Here is a 17,744-nt window from a genome sequence, read left to right as displayed (position 1 = left end):
TAGGGTAGAGTTGGGTCAAAGTTGAACAAAGGCCGCGCAGGCTGCGATAGAGGGAAACAAGATCATATGACAAGACAACAATAAGACAAGGCGTTCATCAGGGCACCGGAGCCCATATCATATCATACAAAGGTGGTGGAGTGAAGCTTGAGGATAGCGTAACAACCAGCTCCTTCAACCACAATCTTTCATCGCAATACCCCGGTAGCAGGGCATGAAAAGGAGAACAGGGCAGTATTAAAGAGGGAAAGGACCAGAATAGATGAGATGGAAGAGCCTGAGAATGTGGGGAGGGGTCGAGAAAGAGGTTGGGATGGGACGACAGCAGACAAAACTCGACAAACCAGACTGGACCATTCAAGAAACCACTGACCTTCCACAAAGAGGGAATAAACCCACGGCGGTAGGTAGGGCACGCAGAGGAGGAATCGAATCAACTTCGACTCAATGCAGGCTTGCTGCAAGAGGTGCAGCGGCAACAGAGGACAGACACGGAGTCACAGGAGGACAACAACGTGGAGCTACCAGCGTGTTGGGCCGGCTGTGTGGAGAAGAGGACGGTGCATGTGCACACAACGCGTTCAGTACGATGGCGGAGGGCCACTGGAGAGCCGTCGATACGTGGAGCGGGCGATGAGTGGCCGAGTTGAGGAGTATGGGGGAGAACGGGGCCGTCTCTCTTTGGCTCGATCCAAGAGAAGTGACTGGAGAGGTCCGGGAGTGAGAGGTAGGAGATGAAGCACCAACTGTAGGGAGAAGAGAATTGGCCGCTTCTTGCGGCAGCAACAGTAGCAACAACGGCAACGGAGAGTCAGATACAGCACAGACAGCCACAGGAAAAGGCGGGAGGTGATGTGAATGTGAGGTGAGGTGGGCGACTGTGTAGACAGGTGGGTAAGGTAGGGTCAGGTTGGGTCTCGTGAGGAGAGACGCAGACGTTTGGGTTCGTCTGGGGGGTTCGGCTCGGGGAGGTCCAGGCTCGCCCACATTAGTCTGGGAACCGTATGTCGTGGCTCGAATGCGGGCTACAGAATTTTGCGACTCTCATGCAGCGTCCAGGTTGCGACTTGCAGATGTCCAATGAGACAAAATGCCCGTTGAGACTTTAGGCTTTGGGCGGGCCCCAAATGACTGCTCTCTTGGGGGAGCTGCATCTGCCACTCCATCCGCTTCCCCCCGAGTGATCACAGAGACCATTGGCATCACGCCCAGTCAGACAGACGGCGAGCCCAACGACGCGGAGGTGACGGAGGTGAGAGGACCAAGTGTAAGAAGAGGCGAGAGTTGATGACTGATCATGTGCGTGAGGAATCATTCTGAGACCCATGGATGAGGAGGCTTTGCCGGTTCATCTGAACCCCTGACTAGAACAAAGAGACCCTTCAAAGCTCGGCACCACCCGTTCAGAATAGTAGGGTCGTCCGAAGATAAGGCTCTTGGTGCGGCTCGTCCTGGCCAGCCTGACTCTGGCAGTCCTCATCAAACACACCGCTAGAAGGCCGTCTCACGGTGGTACAGACTCCGGCCGCATGACGGGCCATTGCCTTTCTCCCTTGCGCATACATGTAGCTTGTGTCCCCACTGAGGTGCTTAGGTGCGGAGCAAACGAATCGCTTCATGGCGAAAGCGCGTGCCCCTGCTGTAAGAGCCGCATTAAAGGAATGGCTGGGCTGGTGGGCGAGCGTCTGTCGATTGGGATGGCCGCGGCCCGGATCCATTTCTGCACAGATGCGCGCCGGGTTGTCTGCACGAGAAACACGGCCAACAAGTCATCAAAGGAAACTCAGGATATCTCTGCTCCTCATTGTCCATCATTTGATGGCCGGGCGTAGAGACTTGGTCGTTGCATCCGTGGTCTTTCAATCGTTCACATGCTGGGTAAAGGCGACTTGAGTCGGGAAGCCAGGGGAACAACCAAGGAAGAAGGCCAGTCACCTCGGATAAGCCCACCCTAGTCGTGCTTTTAGGGGCTCTGTCTTATCTTATCGCTTGCTCCAGAAATTCTTTTTGGATGACCTCACCCTCGAAGTCAGTTTTAGTTTTGTGGCGGTTACAATCCCCTCAATCGCAATCTCATACTGGCAATGAACTGACTTTGAAATGGCTTCGCGGTGCTCAGGCGGGTCACTGCACTTCTTGCCATTCTTGTACCCTTCATTGTTCCTGAACAAGGCCACAGGAACATCTCGTCTAGCCGCCACCGCGGTTCAAGTGCGGCACCACATCGCCGAAGCCTCATCCCAGGAGCCTCCATCCTCGAGACTTGACCCAAGGCCTGACGACTACTACGTGACCAATTTCGCCGACAAGGCTAAGCTCAACATCTACGCTGGCGCAGGCGGCGGCGGTTGTATCAGTTTTGCCCGCGAGGCCTACTTGCCCGATGGCCCGCCCAATGGTGGCGACGGAGGCCATGGCGGCAACGTCTATATCCAGGCCGTCCCTGGCGAAACATCGTTACATAAGTTAGCACGGAGACGGTTCATCAGAGCGACGAGGGGGACAAATGGGCAGGGCAGCAACAAGGCAGGAAAGCGTGGCGAGGATGTCATCATTACAGTGCCTGTGGGCACAGTCGTTCGCGAACTCAGCCGCGAGGACCCCGAGATCGAAGAGCAGATTCGTCGACGATTATACAAGACGCGCAAGTCCTTGCCCAACCCTGAGAATGGCAGCTCCGAAGGTGCAACGGGGGCACCACCCGAGGAACAGCAGTATGACAACCCAGAACTGGACAAGTGGATCCTATACCCTGGTATATCATCGTCGGAAAAGAAGAGAATTCAGGTGCCCGATCTTCCAAGCCGTGATAAGCTCTTTGCCCAGCCTCCCGCCCCAATCAAGTTGGACTTGTCTAAGCCAATGCCGCGACCGGTACTCCTCGCGGCTGGCGCACTCGGTGGGCTGGGCAACCCGCACTTTGCTTCTCGCGAAAGGCCCCGACCATTGTTCGCCACGAAGGGGGACAAGGCAATATCGATGCAAATAGAGCTGGAATTGAAGCTTCTCGCGGATGTTGGGCTGGTCGGCCTTCCCAACGCCGGGAAGAGCACGCTGGTACGAGCCTTGACCAACAGCCGGGCGAGAGTAGGCGCTTGGGCGTTCACGACATTGCAGCCCAATATCGGAACCGTGGTACTGGACAACAACCGTGGCAGGCCCGTGGTCACGAGCTACCATCACCAGGATGTGCAAGACAGCTGGGATGGAGACACTGAGGTGGTGCAGAGGACGAGGTTCACCATTGCAGACATCCCAGGACTAATTGAGGGTGCGCACCTAGACAGGGGTTTAGGCATCGCATTCCTGCGGCATGTGGAGAGGGCTGGTGTCCTGGCTTTCGTGATTGACCTCAGCGCTGGGAATGCAGTGAAGGCGTTGAAAGCGCTGTGGATTGAGGTCGGGCTGTACGCCCAGATGCGCGAGGAGGAAGAGCAGGATAGGGAACGAGAGGCTAGGATTGAGAAAGGTCTCGGCCCTGAGGCCGAGGACGAGGAGGGGTTCCAGTGGGGGCAGAACTGGCCTATCCACTCAGAGTATCCCAACGCGCCGGCGAAGCAGACGGGACTCAACATTGCGGGCAAGCCATGGTATGTGATCGCGACCAAGGGTGACTTGCCAAACACCCAGGAGAACTTCGGGGAACTGCGGGAGTACCTGACGAGGGTCACCGGTGGTGATGAACCACACCCAAGTGGCATCAATGGTGCTTGGATCAAGGACTGCGCGGCAATCCCAGTCAGCGCACTCAAGGGGCATGGCGTGGACAGAGTCATCCAGTGGACTGTTGGGTTACTTGACGGGTGAGAACGGCCAGTGCTTTCATGTGGTCAAAATGCAGATCTACTGTACAATACAAGAGGATGTGCCAATGGCTGTGCTTGCGATCTTCACAACCATACAGTTGGACAGGTTTCACTGGGATGTTGTCTAGATTGTGAACTCTGGTACAATGACCTCTTGGGGTTAACACCTTGTGAATCTTTTGTAGACTCGACCTCTGAAAATCGAGCTCATGGGGTGTGCCCAGAAGGGTAGCGTGGCGCTATCAACACCCCACCTCCGCACAGAGGTCCACCCCAAATACATCCATCGCATTTTCAATTTTCTTGTCGAAAAACTTCATCCTGCGACTGGACCGTCACAGCTTCTCCACAGCCAATTACAGAAGCCAATCATAACGAAATGGCCAAGTTTAAGGTATGTTCGAGCTCAGATTCCATCTACGAATGTCTTACCAATACTTACTGACTTTTTCAGGGTCGCGGAGGCAGAGGCGGCGGTAGAGGTGGTGGCCGTGGTGGTGGCGGTAGGCGGGATACCCGTGAGAATCGTTACCGCCCCGATATCACGAAAGCACACGAAAAAATGGAGCGCTACTACAATGAACTTCTAGAGCTGTCGGAGGAAGAGAAAGCGACCTTCTGGGAAGCGCTCCGTCGAGAGCTGCCCAACAGCTTCAGATTCTGCGGCTCCAAGGGGTCAGTTCGATTGCACCGACATTATTTAGAGCCACGGAAAACTGATCCTCGACCTACAGACATGCGCTTACTGTGAAGCGCCTCCTCGAGAAACGCTACATCCCTGAGATTGTCGAAATGACCAACTACGACGGCATGCCAGTCGAAGCTCCCCTCCCTGTGCCTTGGTACCCCGACAACCTGGCATGGTGGATGACAACTCCCAAGAACGTCATCCGTCGCTACCCACCTTTTGCCAAATTCCAGAAATTCCTCGTCTCGGAGACTAGCGTCGGAAATATTAGTCGGCAGGAGGTCGTCAGCATGATTCCTCCCTTGCTCTTGGACGTCAAGCCGGGCCATGTTGTCTTGGACTTGTGCGCTGCGCCTGGAAGCAAGGCTGCTCAGCTCCTGGAGATGCTCCATCAGGGCGAGGAGGGCCGCATACTCAAGGCCTTGCAGATACACGCAAACGAGGATGGTCGCGAGGTCCCTGCGTACCCGGGCCTGGAGTCTGTCGATATGGAAGTTGACCCGAACGATGATGGTCGCGCTACCGGCCTATTGATCGCGAACGATATGGACTACAAGAGAAGTCACCTTCTGATCCACCAGCTGAAGCGACTCTCTTCGCCCAACATGATCGTGACCAATCACGATGCGACGCTGTTTCCCTCGCTGCAGCTTCCTTCCGCGAACCCTGCCCAGGTTCAGTATCTCAAGTTCGATCGCATCTTGGCTGATGTGCCCTGCTCTGGAGATGGCACGCTCCGCAAGAACGTTAACCTTTGGAAGGACTGGATCCCTGGGAATGCCCTGGGTCTGCATCAGACCCAGGTTAGGATTCTCGTCCGCGCCCTGCAGATGCTCAAGCCTGGAGGCAGAGTCGTCTATTCGACATGCAGCATGAACCCTGTTGAGAATGAGTCTGTCATCGCTGCAGCCATTGAGCGCTGTGGTCATGAAAATGTCGAGATTTTGGATTGCAGCAGCGAGCTCCCTGGCCTCCAACGTGTACCTGGAATGACAAAGTGGAAGGTGATGGACAAAGCGGGCCGCACCTGGAACGACTGGAAGGAGGTCGAGGAATGGACTGCGAAAGAGAGCAAGGACGGCCTCATCCCTGGAAAGCTGGTACCAACCATGTTCCCACGCAAACAGGACGATGATACCCCAGCAGTCCCGCTGGAGAGGTGCATCAGAGTATATGCGCACCAGCAGGACACTGGAGGATTCTTCATTACCGCGCTGCACAAGAAGAAGGAGTTCAAGGCCAAGCCTGAAAATTGGATGTCACTTGCAAACAAGACCACTGGGGCCCAGCAAAGCGAGCCACAGCCCGAGGATGGCGCAGCAATTGCAGCTGCTCTCGTCAAGGCTGAGGAAGAGGGGTCTATTGAAGCCAAGGTCGAGTCCTCTACGAAGCCTGCGGACACAAATATTGAGGATGACGTGGACATCCAGACGGAGGGAGCAGGAGCACCCAGCGCTGGGACAAGTAGCCCTCTGAAGCGGGCGCGCCAAGACGAAGGCGAGCCACAGCCAGAGGCAAAGCGCCAACAGACTGACGCTGCACAAGCGCAGTCCGACGTGCCACCCACGGGCTACTACGACGGCGAGAAGGAGCAAGAGCCCCCAGTCGAGCACAAAGATACAGCCGAGGAGCAGCAGCACCAGCAGCAAAAGAATGGCGATGCCACTCCTGTGCAGAAGGAACAGACCGCGGCTGACGGCTACGGTGGCAAGGCCGCCAAGAAAGAGAACAAGCAGCCATTTGAAGAGCCGTTCAAATTCCTTTCTCCAGACAACCCCGTCATCAAGAGCGTGCAAGAATTCTACAAGATCTCACCCCGCTTCCCATCGGATCGTTACATGGTGCGCAACGCAATGGGCGAGCCCGCCAAGGCGGTCTACTACACCAGCGCCCTTGTCCGGGACGTCCTGACTGCCAATGAGGGCCGGTCAACAAAGTTCGTTCACGGCGGTGTCAAGATGTTCATGAAGCAGGATGCCCCCTCGGCCGAGGTCTGCAGGTGGCGTATCCAAAGCGAGGGCATTCCTATTTTGCAGGGTTACGTCGGGCAGGAGCGTGTCGTGGTTCTGCGCAACAAGGAAACACTCCGCAGGCTCCTGATTGAGATGTTCCCGCGCATCAGTGACGGGGAATGGCAGAAGCTGAACGAGATCGGCGAGCGGGTGCGCGACATCGGAATGGGGTGTCTCGTGCTGCGCATCGAGCCGGATGGCACTGATGAGGACTTCAGCGAGAGGATGGTGCTCCCTCTGTGGAAGAGTTTCCACTCCCTCAACCTCATGCTGCCGAAGGAGGACCGTAGCGCCATGTTGCTGAGGATCTACAACGACACTACCCCGCTGGTGAACAGCATCCTCAAGAGGGACCAGAAACAAGGTGAGAAGAAAGCTGACGGCGACAACGGTATCGAAGCGGAGCCTGAGGCCGCCGTCGTGGCGGCTACTGAGGCCGAGGTGGGCGACAATGACGACAGCGCTCCTGTAGACGCCATGGAGGAGGACACGACAGCATCAGCACCGGCGGCCTAGGTGGCCCATAGCTTCCGCGGCTGGTGACCGACCCACCACCACTATTCAGGATACCTGATGCCGTTGGGTATGTGTGTTTCGAGGACGGCGTTTTGGCTTGTAAAAGTGCGCAACGCGTTGCCGTGCGACATAGAAAAGTTCCAGGAAATTTCAGCCACTTTTTCCCTCACGTGAAGCAAGCTGGTTCGTGTGAAACCCGAACCAAGGAGTCGCTGGATGTCGCACCTGACTTCCGGCGCACTGGAGCTTGCAGACCATTAACTAGCGTGACTTGTCTTGTGAGTTGTGAGGCGGGTAAAGTATTTGCAAAGCTCGTCTGCTGCTTGGACGTAGTCGCACAGCTTGTAGCCTTGTAGCGAGTCCAAATGTTCAAGTGCCACTCAACTGTTGCTACAACTGCAAATCCTTCCTATAGATGCATGCTGTCGATCAGCCTCCTGTATGAGGTTGCTTACTGTAGAAAATTATAGACGTGCATTTATGCAATGATAATTCAATATCCCCAGACATGATTTTGGCCCTCTTCTCTGCTTCAAAGTGCTTTGCTGAATTTCTAGGCTCAAAGGTCTAGACCACAGCGTAGGTGGCACTCACATCCCAATTTCGATCTCATGTAAACCGTCTTGAATGTCTTGGATTAGTAGCAACTGAGAAATCTAAGGATTTTCCACAGCTGTTAGGGATAAGAATACTGAACCATGTTGTTTTGCCTTACATAGGAGGTTACTGAGACTTTCGACGTTGATGTGATGCGTCAACAACCCGGCATCCTGGGAAAGATCACTGGTACAAGACTAGCCAAGATCTCTAATCATGCCCATTTTGAATCCTGCAATAAGCAACAAGCTGAATCAATCGGTCATGAGCTCACCTGCCAAGACAGCAAGACAAAGTACCATACAGAGCAAGAATGCCTCCCTGAGCTGTTCATATAGATATAAGTGGTCGCAAGCCGTTTCAAACTACGAAAGCCAAGCAAGTCTGACACAACAAGTCTTGTCTCGGTGGTACAAACAGAGCTGTGGCTTCAATAGTCAGGTTCTCACACGCTGATTTTGGCCACCCGGAGTGAATTGCCTCACACTAGATTTCCGAAGGCTGAAGTCCCTCGGCGTGCAAGGGACATTGATGTCTCAATCCCAGAGTTGGCTATCAAGGTCTGCAGATAGGCTTCGTCTTCGAAATATTATTTAAGGGACTCAATTACTTCAATGTCTCGTAGTTGATTTCAAGAGCCATCAAATTTAATTGTCAGCTGCAGAATCACAATACAACCAAACCATATGTTCACCACAATGCAATTCCCCATTGCCAAGCTTTACCTCCTCTCGGCACTGGCTTCGTCCAGCCAAGCTTGGAAATTGACCTTCCAGGGCACAAACGCCAACAATATTCTCAAGCTCAATGGGCACGACGATGTCAAGTGCAAAACCCTTCCAAACGGTGAGAGGTTCACCGTTAGGGGTATCGACTTCGACAAAGACGACGGCGTCCTCCTGCCTGACGCCCGGTCATTCAAGGTGTACTCGGGACCCGATTGCTCTTCCGGGAGTGTCCATACGTATTCTACCAGCGGAGACGGCTACCACCCTCTAGCGACACCTTTTGTTATCAAGAGCTACCATGTTGATGTCCCTCTTTAAAGTTTACTGGAATGCGCTGGGGGGATATTGTTCGTTAGCAAGCACTACTAAGTAGTTATGTACTTGACTATTTCTGGGCTTGGAAGGGAACAAGTACGGTTAAGAGATACAAGTTGCATACTATTTCTACTCCGAACGAGCCTCGGGCACAATGCATGACCCAATGCCTGGAAGTCAATTGTCCTGTATGAATGTAGATGCAGGATGTAAATACGATATTGAGCCGGTAGGTAGCGTCTGCCAAAATGTACTAAGAATCAGTGCCCCATGCACGTGTAGTCCAACCACGGCTGAGCATCTCCATCCCGTAAATTCAAAGCAGTAACACTTTGTGCCATGCGTGTTACAAGAACATCAAGCCTTACGAAACAGCCCAATTCTGGGCGTCTCCCCGTCGTCATGACCAGGGTCAAGACCTTGGCCGCAATGGTACGACTATAATACAGGACTGGTCACCAAACCTGTCTAGCTTGGAATAGTTTATTCATCATGGCTCAACAGACATACTTTATACCAGAATCTAGCTTTTCTACGAGCTCTTTCACCGATGGATATATTTCCCTGAATCTCCTTAAACATATCATCAGCTTTTCCGCATAACAATCCTTTTCACTTTCCCACGGTTCCTTGTTATGTATTTCCGCCTGTCTCTTCAAAAAGGCAATCGTAGATGCTATAGTGCTAGGTAAAAATGGATATGCCTACATGAAATTAGCTGGATGATCAGGCGATGGTGATATAGCTACAAAACAAATATCTCAATATTAAACCAGTGCCAAAGACTCACCTTTAGGTAACTTAAACGAGGCAGTGCGCATGTTAGATGAACTATTTCAGTAGCGGCCTGATAAGCCCTTTGCTCGTAGGCCGTGATCATCAAATGCTGCTCCGTCGTTTGCCACGGCCAAGTGGCAGCAGTGTCGCTTAGGTAGATAATTGCACTACGACCCAACAAATGACCAAAAGTGGCCATCGGATCACATGTGTCAAGCGATATTTCCGTCAGAGGCAGGATTCGCCTTTCCAAGGCGGCCGCTAGCCACTCGTGCCGTCTACAGAATTCGCTCGAGTCCTTCGCACCAACCTTTTTTCCGTTGAGCGCCGTAGCAATGGCTAATCGCCGGTGCGTCAGACAGCGGCCGTACAATGCTGCTAGGACAACGTTTTCGGCAAATGGGGTAAGAGTGGTCTTACTCGAGTCCATGATCGCCTCGGCCAGAAGATCTTTGCGACTTTGCTGAGATTTTTGAAAGCTGGTTTCAGTAGCTGGGAGGTTCAGGTAAATCTATGAAAGAGGAGATTGAGTATCAGTTTCAATCAAAATTGGGATGACGCAGAGCTGAGGGACTCACCACCTCTTCTTGAAGTGTAAACGTCAAACTATCGTGTGCGTTCAGGAGTCGATCAAAGCAGAATGCCAACCAGAATGTCCGCCTCTTCTCTTCCAGTAGGGCGTTTGAAGGGTCACCAGATTGAAGGGAACCAGGAGAACCAACCTGCGAATCCTTGTGTGTCGGTGTATTCAAAGCATCGACAGCGTGTAATTGCGTCAGCTGCACTAAGCGGAACGCACGGGCAGCCGTAAGTAGAACGTGATGGCGTTCCATGCGAACAAACTCGTAATAGGCCAGCAGCAACCATGCCTGTATCTCCTCAAGCTGAATGTCGCCTGTCGTCCAAGGGAGGTCACGATCATTGCCGTCCAACTTGTGTAGTGCCTGGCGTGTGGCAGCGTAAAGCCTGTGGCTTAGATTCTGGAATTGGGTGGAAATAGCGGCGGCAAGAGTCCACATCGCTAGACGCAAAGACGTACGGACTAGCGATGGGGTTTCCTGGTCTGCCCACGAGAAGTACCGCCCTTTGTGAATTATGGGCGCGAATGGGTGAACCCTTTCAAAGTATAGCGCATCTCTGTTGATTTGCGTTGGTAAATAAAGACACAAGAGCTGGGAGGGATGATTGGTCTGAACCTACAAGTCGGCACGCATCATATCGGACAGACTTAGACTTTCCGGTACCAAGGTTAAGTTTGATGATTCTGAAGTCGTATCTGGTTCTGGAAACTCAAATAGCTGATCATCCCATGTTGGCGTCAAATCGTCCAGCCAGCCAACCGTCCCAACAGCCATATGCACACCTGCATGAATGTTTGGTTCGAGCCCTTCCACATCCAGTTGACCACTTTCTCCATCTTGCTGGCTTGGGGAAATGTACTCAATACTACTTTGTTCGGCGAGCTGGCGCTCCAACGCGGCTGTGAATACGTGTGAGAAGAAGTTCGCGGACATCAGCTCTCCTTTTCAGCGACTTACCGACCTGGGCCTTCAATGCCCGAAGTTGTCCCTTCTTTGGACCACGTTTCGGCCTTTCATCGACGAAAACACATGCCGTGTCAGCCCGGGCGCATGAACCACACTGGGGCTGAACACGGTCGCACTTCGACTTGCGGCGACGGCACTGTTCGCACGCCAGGTCGCTCTTGCATCTCGTACTTGTTGCCATTGCCTAGACAGTTTGTGGGATAAATGTGAATATTGGTTGAGGCGGCACCGTTCAAGTTATGTTGGCCTCTCTATATTAGTACCTCGTCATTGGTTCGAGTATTTTGGAGCTGTTTTTGGTGGCTGTATACCGGATCGTAACGGACCCCTAAATAGGTTTGTAGACTACGGGGCTACCTTTGGAGTCCAAGTCATGCTATACCGGTTACAACGATATTTAGAAAAGAGAATAGATAGGCTGGCTAGTAATATCAAGCACCTCAATCAAGTTCTTGAAAACTGAGCTTCCAAAACGTTGTTCAAAATATTTGAAAGTCTCAAATTCATTTTATTTCATACTTTTATTCATATATATAATCATCAAGTTCACTTATATATAGCTTTATTCTGATAAATATATCAATAAAGCTTTTATAATGCTTAATATATTATAAATGTCCAATAAATCAGACATTATTGCTTAGTTTTCTTTCCGGTTCTGCACTAAATTGAAGGTAGTAAAGTGCTGTCAACGATACTTCTGGTTCCTCCCGTTGGTCTCAGTGCAAGCTATTACGGCTAAGTGATTCGGTACGAACCTTAATGTTCACGGGGAGGCCAATTGAGTTCTGACTTGGCAAGGGGTAGCCGCAACGGTGGATACCTGTGGGTTTGATTTTCCACGAAGTCACATTGAGCGGAGCAGGGCGAGTCGCGACATGCTTGTCTGCGCAGCAACGAACGACAAAGCCGGAATGAGACATCACGAATCAGTAACTAACCTAGGTAAGCCCACTACCAAATCTGGCGTTGCTCATTAGAACCTTGGTTGATCTTGAGTTGGCGGTAGGACTGCTGTGCGCTGCCAGTAAAGCAAGGAAATGACCCCGGAAGCCATGCATATGTAACCTTGCAAGGCCGATCCAGATCAATCAGAATGAATTCTGACATCCGCTTTATTTACAAGCTAAACGTCCTGGATGGCTACATCAATCTTGAGGTATTGTGAAGTGATGACTGCCTGATCACGCTCTTGGAGTCTGTGTAATAATCTGGTCATGTAACCACTTCCGTTGAAAAGAGACTTAATGGCACAGGCCGACAAGTTCACCTGCATCTTCATGGCAACCTGCTTGCAGGATGGAGACGTTGATGTACAATGCAGATCTTAGTCACGTCACCACCCCTGGCGTTCCTGAAACTTTAACCCATGGATTATATCATGATTTCCCTTTATCCATTAGGAATAGTCTGGTGCGAGGAAAGGGTCTCAGTCATGACTAGCCCCTTACATTGGGCGGATTATGACACGTCTCATCTGTGCAATTCGGGAAGTTACCACGAATGTGCAGGATTGTTTTATTAACATGGGACCAAGCAACCGACAGATTCTTCTGCATGGTGCCTTGATGTGGCCGTTCTCTAGAAGTCGGACGAGTCAAGGCTGAGTTGGCTTGGACAAATCCGCCGATGCTTACCCAGACAGGCATGTCTTGTACACAGACGTATAGACTCTGAGGCAAATTTCATTTCCATATTCAACTTATTTAGATTTCATCCCCCCTACTAAGCACAAAGATGAACTTTTCTGTTCTCTTTGAAGGTCCAAGCACTGTTTAGAATATTTGTGTGGACAAGTTATAGTAGTGGAATACCTTGTCGCTTCATCCCAATTAAAACACCAAGACCTTCTTCAAAAATTCGTAGGTGCAAAACACAACCGACTGTCCCAAACCTACACGTAAGACTCGCGGAACGAGACCTCTATATAAGCCCCTGAAACCTTGCGTCTGAACGATCTCTTGAAAGATCCTTGGAATAGAAGTCTGTTGTCGCTCAAATATCGTGAGTTTCTGGGTTCGGGTTTCTATGGAGGAAGCAGAAATGTCAGTGAAGGTAATGCCAAAGGCCTACTACTTTGAGTGATACTTTGTCATAATGAATGGATTCATACTTAGTGCATCTATGGGGGAGTTGACCATAGGGCCTAATGAACCAGCAAAAAAGCCATTCAAGGCAACTTGCCAGGCTGGCAGGCCTTCCTTTTGGTACTGTGGTTGGAGATCAAGTAGTGATCGTCGAATGGTTTGATACGCGAGGAAGTTGGCTATATAGAAGTGCGCAAGCAAAGTTAGAATCAGACTGCTTGAAATGTGTTTTGCTACCTGGGAGTTCCCGACCTACCTGCTTGGTTCGTTCCTTGACGAGCTGCTGTGAGTCCAACGCCACTCCACAGTGCAGTGGGGCCCTCATTCCTGATTATGCCAGCCAACGCCTGCGCAGGATTTCTGCGATCATTTGAATGTGCGGTCTGTAGTCGGATCTTGAGCACATCGGTAGGTGTCACGATCAGAACCGCTTCGGTCATTCCCGCAGCGAGACCAGCTGTCAACCACAACAAGTTCAGCAATCTGTTCGACAGAGTATGAAATCAACTCTGGTCAACCTACAGAGAAAAACCTTGCTCGAGGGCAATTTGTCTTCCATTGGGCTCTTCAACATCGAGCTATAAAACTCGAAGCTTGTGAACCTGACGGCCATCTTGGGAATAATGCCGAATAAGACTGCACCTAGACCTCGGTAAAAGGCGGCTGGAGACTCATGATAAACAGAATGCAGAGTGCCTGAGAAAGCTACAGGAGATTTTTGCCTCAGATTAGCACCACTGGTTGTGATTTTGCTGCACAAGGACTCTTGGGTAGGGTGGCAGAGCTCACTAGCAGAATTTTGCCCTGCTATAGTGGCAACATGTGTCATCGTATGCTGTCTTGCGGTTTGCATTCTGACTTTGATTGTGTCTAGCAAGAGATTAGGTGTGACTCTTCCATATTTCCGACTCATTCAGAGGAAGGATTGAGGGCAGCTGCTCTACTGACCTAGAGGATGACAGACAATCGCTTCTACCATGCCAGATAGGCCTCCTGTATAGGTCACAAATTAGCTTGAGACCATCCTAATAATACCGGTGGGAGCCAACTGAAGGACTCGAGGGAAGAAGGAAGTCCTTACCACATGCCGCCGCCGCTCCAAATGGCAAAGACAAGGCGGTACGGTCCGGCTTGGGAATCACCGGCAGGGCAGCTTTGGTGTCCATGTGGGTCGCCGTCAGTTCAAACTGCGAAACGAGCAATCGAGGGAGCTTCACTGCTGCTGGGAGTCAGGTATCAATGCGATAGGTATGCTCAGATGATTCTACGAGATTTTAAACCCATTTGAATGTCGGTTGTCCACCATTGATTTCGTATTTAATTGTGAGCACCCTTGAGCTTTCCTACAAGTCTCCGCACTACGCGACAGATTGATCCTGTGGAGACAAGAGTGTGATATTGGCTTTATCTGATACCGATTGAGCAGCGGCTCTGAGGCAGGCAAGAACAAGTCGACTGACATGGGAGGGCAAGAGAAACATCTTCACACAAGTCTTCGATGGACACTGATTGTTGCAATGCAACTAACGAGGAACGGGCGAAAGTCGCACCGTGAGAAACTCAATCTCTCACACAGTATACAAGTTACAAGATCTATGATAGTATGCCAAGCTAGATCTGGTACAGTGTGGGTTGGGTGAGAACGTTTACGCACCGACAAATTGAGCGTCGTCTTGCCCTCTACGTGGGGCCGTGATGATTCGGCCCGTTCTAAGTACGTAGACCAGTCAACGGATGATTTGAAACAACGTTGTCAATCCCCACGTTGGTTCTCACGATTCATGATCCATGATTTGTGTGGTATCCCGGATAGTGCAAAAGGTGGCACGGCACGCATGGGAGCGGAGACCACGGCACGAAGCGGCTTGGTCAACGGGTTCAGTGCAACATGCCTGTCAGTTGACACTATTTGGTGCTCACCAAGTGGGACCAACCACTCCGTCAAAATTAATCCGGAGATGTTCTGAGGCCACTGGACATGCCTAAATCTGACTCGAGGACTCCTAACGTGAAGGTGGATACACAAGTATAACTATCTGCTTTTATTACCGCCTAGATTCTTATCCTACCACCAACATCGACAGCTGTGGTTTTCCATCCAATCCAACATCATCATTCTTCCGATCACCATATCATTCCTCCGGATACCACCTCAATCTTTTCTCCGACACCCACATTAGTCACCAGCCTCCATATCAGCTGAAACAGTAAAGCTTGAAAACGCAACCATGTCCTCCTTCCTGTAAGTCCCACCGACCCCCACAATGGCGAGCTCGTGGCGTAGGGGAGCCAGGCAATTAATCATCAGGGTCCAAAAAAATTCACTGACAGATTCTCCACAAAAAAGGAGCAAGGTGTTTGCACACAAGCAGTATGCAGCGTTCCGACCTAGTTACCCTGCGGAGCTGTACGCCGCAGTTCTTCAATACCACCGGGCGAGCGGAAGGGATCGCCTACGACACAAGCTTGCTCTGGACCTCGGCACTGGTCACGGCGTCGTGGTCCGCAGCCTGGCACCTCATTTTGGAAAGGTCGTGGGGACTGACCCGTCGGCTGGCATGATCGCACAAGCCCAAGCCATTACACAGGCGGATCGGCTCTTGCAAGGCTCAGACAAAGTGTTATTCAAGCAGGCCGGTGCTGAGAAAATTGACTTCCTCACCGATGGGTCCGTTGACCTTGTCACAGCGGGACAGGCGGCTCACTGGTTTGACTATCCAAAGCTGTGGCCGGAGATGGCCCGCCTGACTCGACCGGCCAGCACGCTTGCCTTCTTCGGATACAAAGACCACGTTTTGCCACAATACCCCAGGGCGAGTGAAATAATCCAGCACTATGCTTACAGCAAGGAGCCGTACCTACTAGGTAGTTATTGGCAACAGCCTGGACGCTCGATCGTGCAGGATAAGCTGAGAAAGGTAATTCCTCCCCCAGAACAGTGGGAAGACGTGCAAAGAATTGAGTATGAGCCTGATGTCAAGGCTGGACTGGGTCGGGGCCAAGGCCGGAGGTTCATGAGCGCAAGAATGAAACTGGGTGCCATGGAAGAATACATCAGGACGTGGAGCTCTTTTCATGAATGGCAACGAAAGTTCCCGGATAGAAAGCGACGGGGCACGGAAGGTGACTTGGATGGTAAAGGGGATGTTATTGACGAACTCATGGACAAAGTGCGTGAGACAGAGCCGCAACTGCAGGGCGACGGGTCCCCTGGTGGCTGGAAGGACTTGGAGGTCGACGTTGAATGGGGCAGCGCGTTGATCTTGGCCCGGCGAAAATAACTGCTTTCGTGTGTACATCTAGCTTAGCTGTTGAACAAAAATGACTCGAACAACAAGATTTCGCACTCGGACACGGCCCGTCTCCTCCCTCGTTACTACACGAGTCGGCGTGGTACTCAGCAGACTCAGCCGCAGGCAGGGGTCAGAAAGCGGTCTGGGATTCGCTCAACCGAGATTTGAGATAGGATCTGTTTTAGTCGAGCCTCTGATACCGTCTTACACTTCTTTCTCACTTTTGTGTGCTTTCGCAGATTGTGGCCTTAGAATCTTCGGCATCTCTCTTACGACTGGACACCAAATAACCGACTATCTTTGCAGCTGAACGAAAGGAGATCTCCCAAAATGGCATCTTCTCTTGTTGGGCAAGCATTTCCCGAGGACGTCACTTTCCAGTATGTCCCTTACTCACCTGAAAAGGCTGATCTCAACGCATGCGGCATCCCTGTCAAATTTGATGCGAGCAAAGGTAAGGACTTGTGAGACTTTTGACAGGAAGCTTTCCATTAGTTGAACTATTCAGACTGAGCATCAATAATACCGCAGATTTCAAGGACAAGAAAGTAGTTCTCGTTGCTGTTCCCGGCGCATTCACGCGTACATGCTCTGAGAAACACATCCCAACCTTTGTTCAGCACCAGGATGCGCTGAAGGCTAAGGGCGTGGACAAGGTCGTTGTCATCGCCTATAATGGTAAATCATGAGAACTGCCCTGAACGAACTGATAAAAAAGAAATGACTGACGAGCGTTGAATATAGATTCGATGGTTATGTCTGCATGGGGAAAAGCAAACGGTGTAACAGATGACTACATAGTAAATACTCTCATATTGCAGTTTTTACTTCACGCCTCCATCCCCTGGTACTTAAGACATTCAAGCTGACGTTATACCTACCAAGATCTTTGCCTCCGATACTGATGTCAAGTTTTCTGCAAGTATCAAATTAGTGAAGGACGACGGGCGGACACAGCGGTATGCATTGATTGTGGATCATGGAAAGATCACCTACGCTGGGGTGTCGGATACTAAGGGTGTCATTGAGGGAACAGATGCGGCAAGTGTGTTGGCACACCTGTGATTCAACCGTCGCTTCTTCTCATACGGTTGTTAGCCTACGTAGTTTCCGGAGCCAAATCACATATAAGTCGTGTTTGCAGTTGGGCAAAGTCTCGTTTCCTTGACAACCTTGCTCTTAGAATTCTAAGCCCTGGGATCCTATCCTTTGATATTGGCGACCTGGATCTGTCTCCCAAAAAAAAGAAATGCGTTCGGAAGGATGTAGTGGCCGACCCTGTTCGAATGCAGTCAAACTCGACACCAATCACGACATAGTTGCCGGCACCGCTCAATCCGGCACTTTTCATCCGTGAATTGAAGCTTGTGATATCTTG

General features: G+C 51.3%; 6 protein-coding genes across 6 annotated transcripts; 5 read left to right on the top strand and 1 right to left on the bottom strand.

The window, feature by feature from the left end:
- Positions 1 to 2,100: 2,100 nt before the first annotated feature.
- J7T55_014364 (obg family GTPase CgtA) lies at positions 2,101 to 3,807 on the top strand (the record flags this gene model as incomplete). The annotated part of the gene is made up of 1 exon (XM_053142353.1): positions 2,101 to 3,807. One exon carries the CDS (start codon positions 2,101 to 2,103, stop codon positions 3,805 to 3,807), a length of 1,707 nt encoding a protein of 568 aa, XP_052994554.1.
- A 378-nt stretch (positions 3,808 to 4,185) lies between these two features.
- On the top strand, positions 4,186 to 7,022 carry J7T55_014363 (nol1 nop2 sun family protein; the record flags this gene model as incomplete). The annotated part of the gene is made up of 3 exons (XM_053142352.1): positions 4,186 to 4,200; positions 4,261 to 4,481; positions 4,541 to 7,022. 3 exons carry the CDS (start codon positions 4,186 to 4,188, stop codon positions 7,020 to 7,022), a joined length of 2,718 nt encoding a protein of 905 aa, XP_052994553.1.
- A 1,283-nt stretch (positions 7,023 to 8,305) lies between these two features.
- On the top strand, positions 8,306 to 8,665 carry J7T55_014362 (uncharacterized protein; the record flags this gene model as incomplete). The annotated part of the gene is made up of 1 exon (XM_053142351.1): positions 8,306 to 8,665. One exon carries the CDS (start codon positions 8,306 to 8,308, stop codon positions 8,663 to 8,665), a length of 360 nt encoding a protein of 119 aa, XP_052994552.1.
- A 986-nt stretch (positions 8,666 to 9,651) lies between these two features.
- J7T55_014361 (uncharacterized protein) lies at positions 9,652 to 11,167 on the bottom strand (the record flags this gene model as incomplete). The annotated part of the gene is made up of 5 exons (XM_053142349.1): positions 9,652 to 9,684; positions 9,750 to 9,950; positions 10,018 to 10,576; positions 10,640 to 10,919; positions 10,978 to 11,167. The coding sequence occupies 5 exons, from the start codon at positions 11,165 to 11,167 to the stop codon at positions 9,652 to 9,654; spliced, it is 1,263 nt and encodes a 420-aa protein (XP_052994551.1).
- A 4,134-nt stretch (positions 11,168 to 15,301) lies between these two features.
- J7T55_014360 (uncharacterized protein) lies at positions 15,302 to 16,354 on the top strand (the record flags this gene model as incomplete). The annotated part of the gene is made up of 2 exons (XM_053142348.1): positions 15,302 to 15,315; positions 15,421 to 16,354. The coding sequence occupies 2 exons, from the start codon at positions 15,302 to 15,304 to the stop codon at positions 16,352 to 16,354; spliced, it is 948 nt and encodes a 315-aa protein (XP_052994550.1).
- Positions 16,355 to 16,696: 342 nt separating this feature from the next.
- Positions 16,697 to 17,431, top strand: J7T55_014359 (peroxiredoxin type-2; the record flags this gene model as incomplete). Its single annotated transcript, XM_053142347.1, has 3 exons — positions 16,697 to 16,820; positions 16,898 to 17,044; positions 17,301 to 17,431. The coding sequence occupies 3 exons, from the start codon at positions 16,697 to 16,699 to the stop codon at positions 17,429 to 17,431; spliced, it is 402 nt and encodes a 133-aa protein (XP_052994549.1).
- Between the last annotated feature and the right edge of the window lie 313 nt (positions 17,432 to 17,744).

The sequence above is a fragment of the Diaporthe amygdali genome (assembly GCF_026229845.1).
Source record: "Diaporthe amygdali strain CAA958 chromosome Unknown NODE_11_length_1138210_cov_64_948100, whole genome shotgun sequence".
NCBI lineage: Eukaryota > Fungi > Ascomycota > Sordariomycetes > Diaporthales > Diaporthaceae > Diaporthe > Diaporthe amygdali.
The sequence above is the reverse complement of the archived record's forward strand: the minus strand, read 5'-3'. Positions and strand labels throughout refer to the sequence as shown.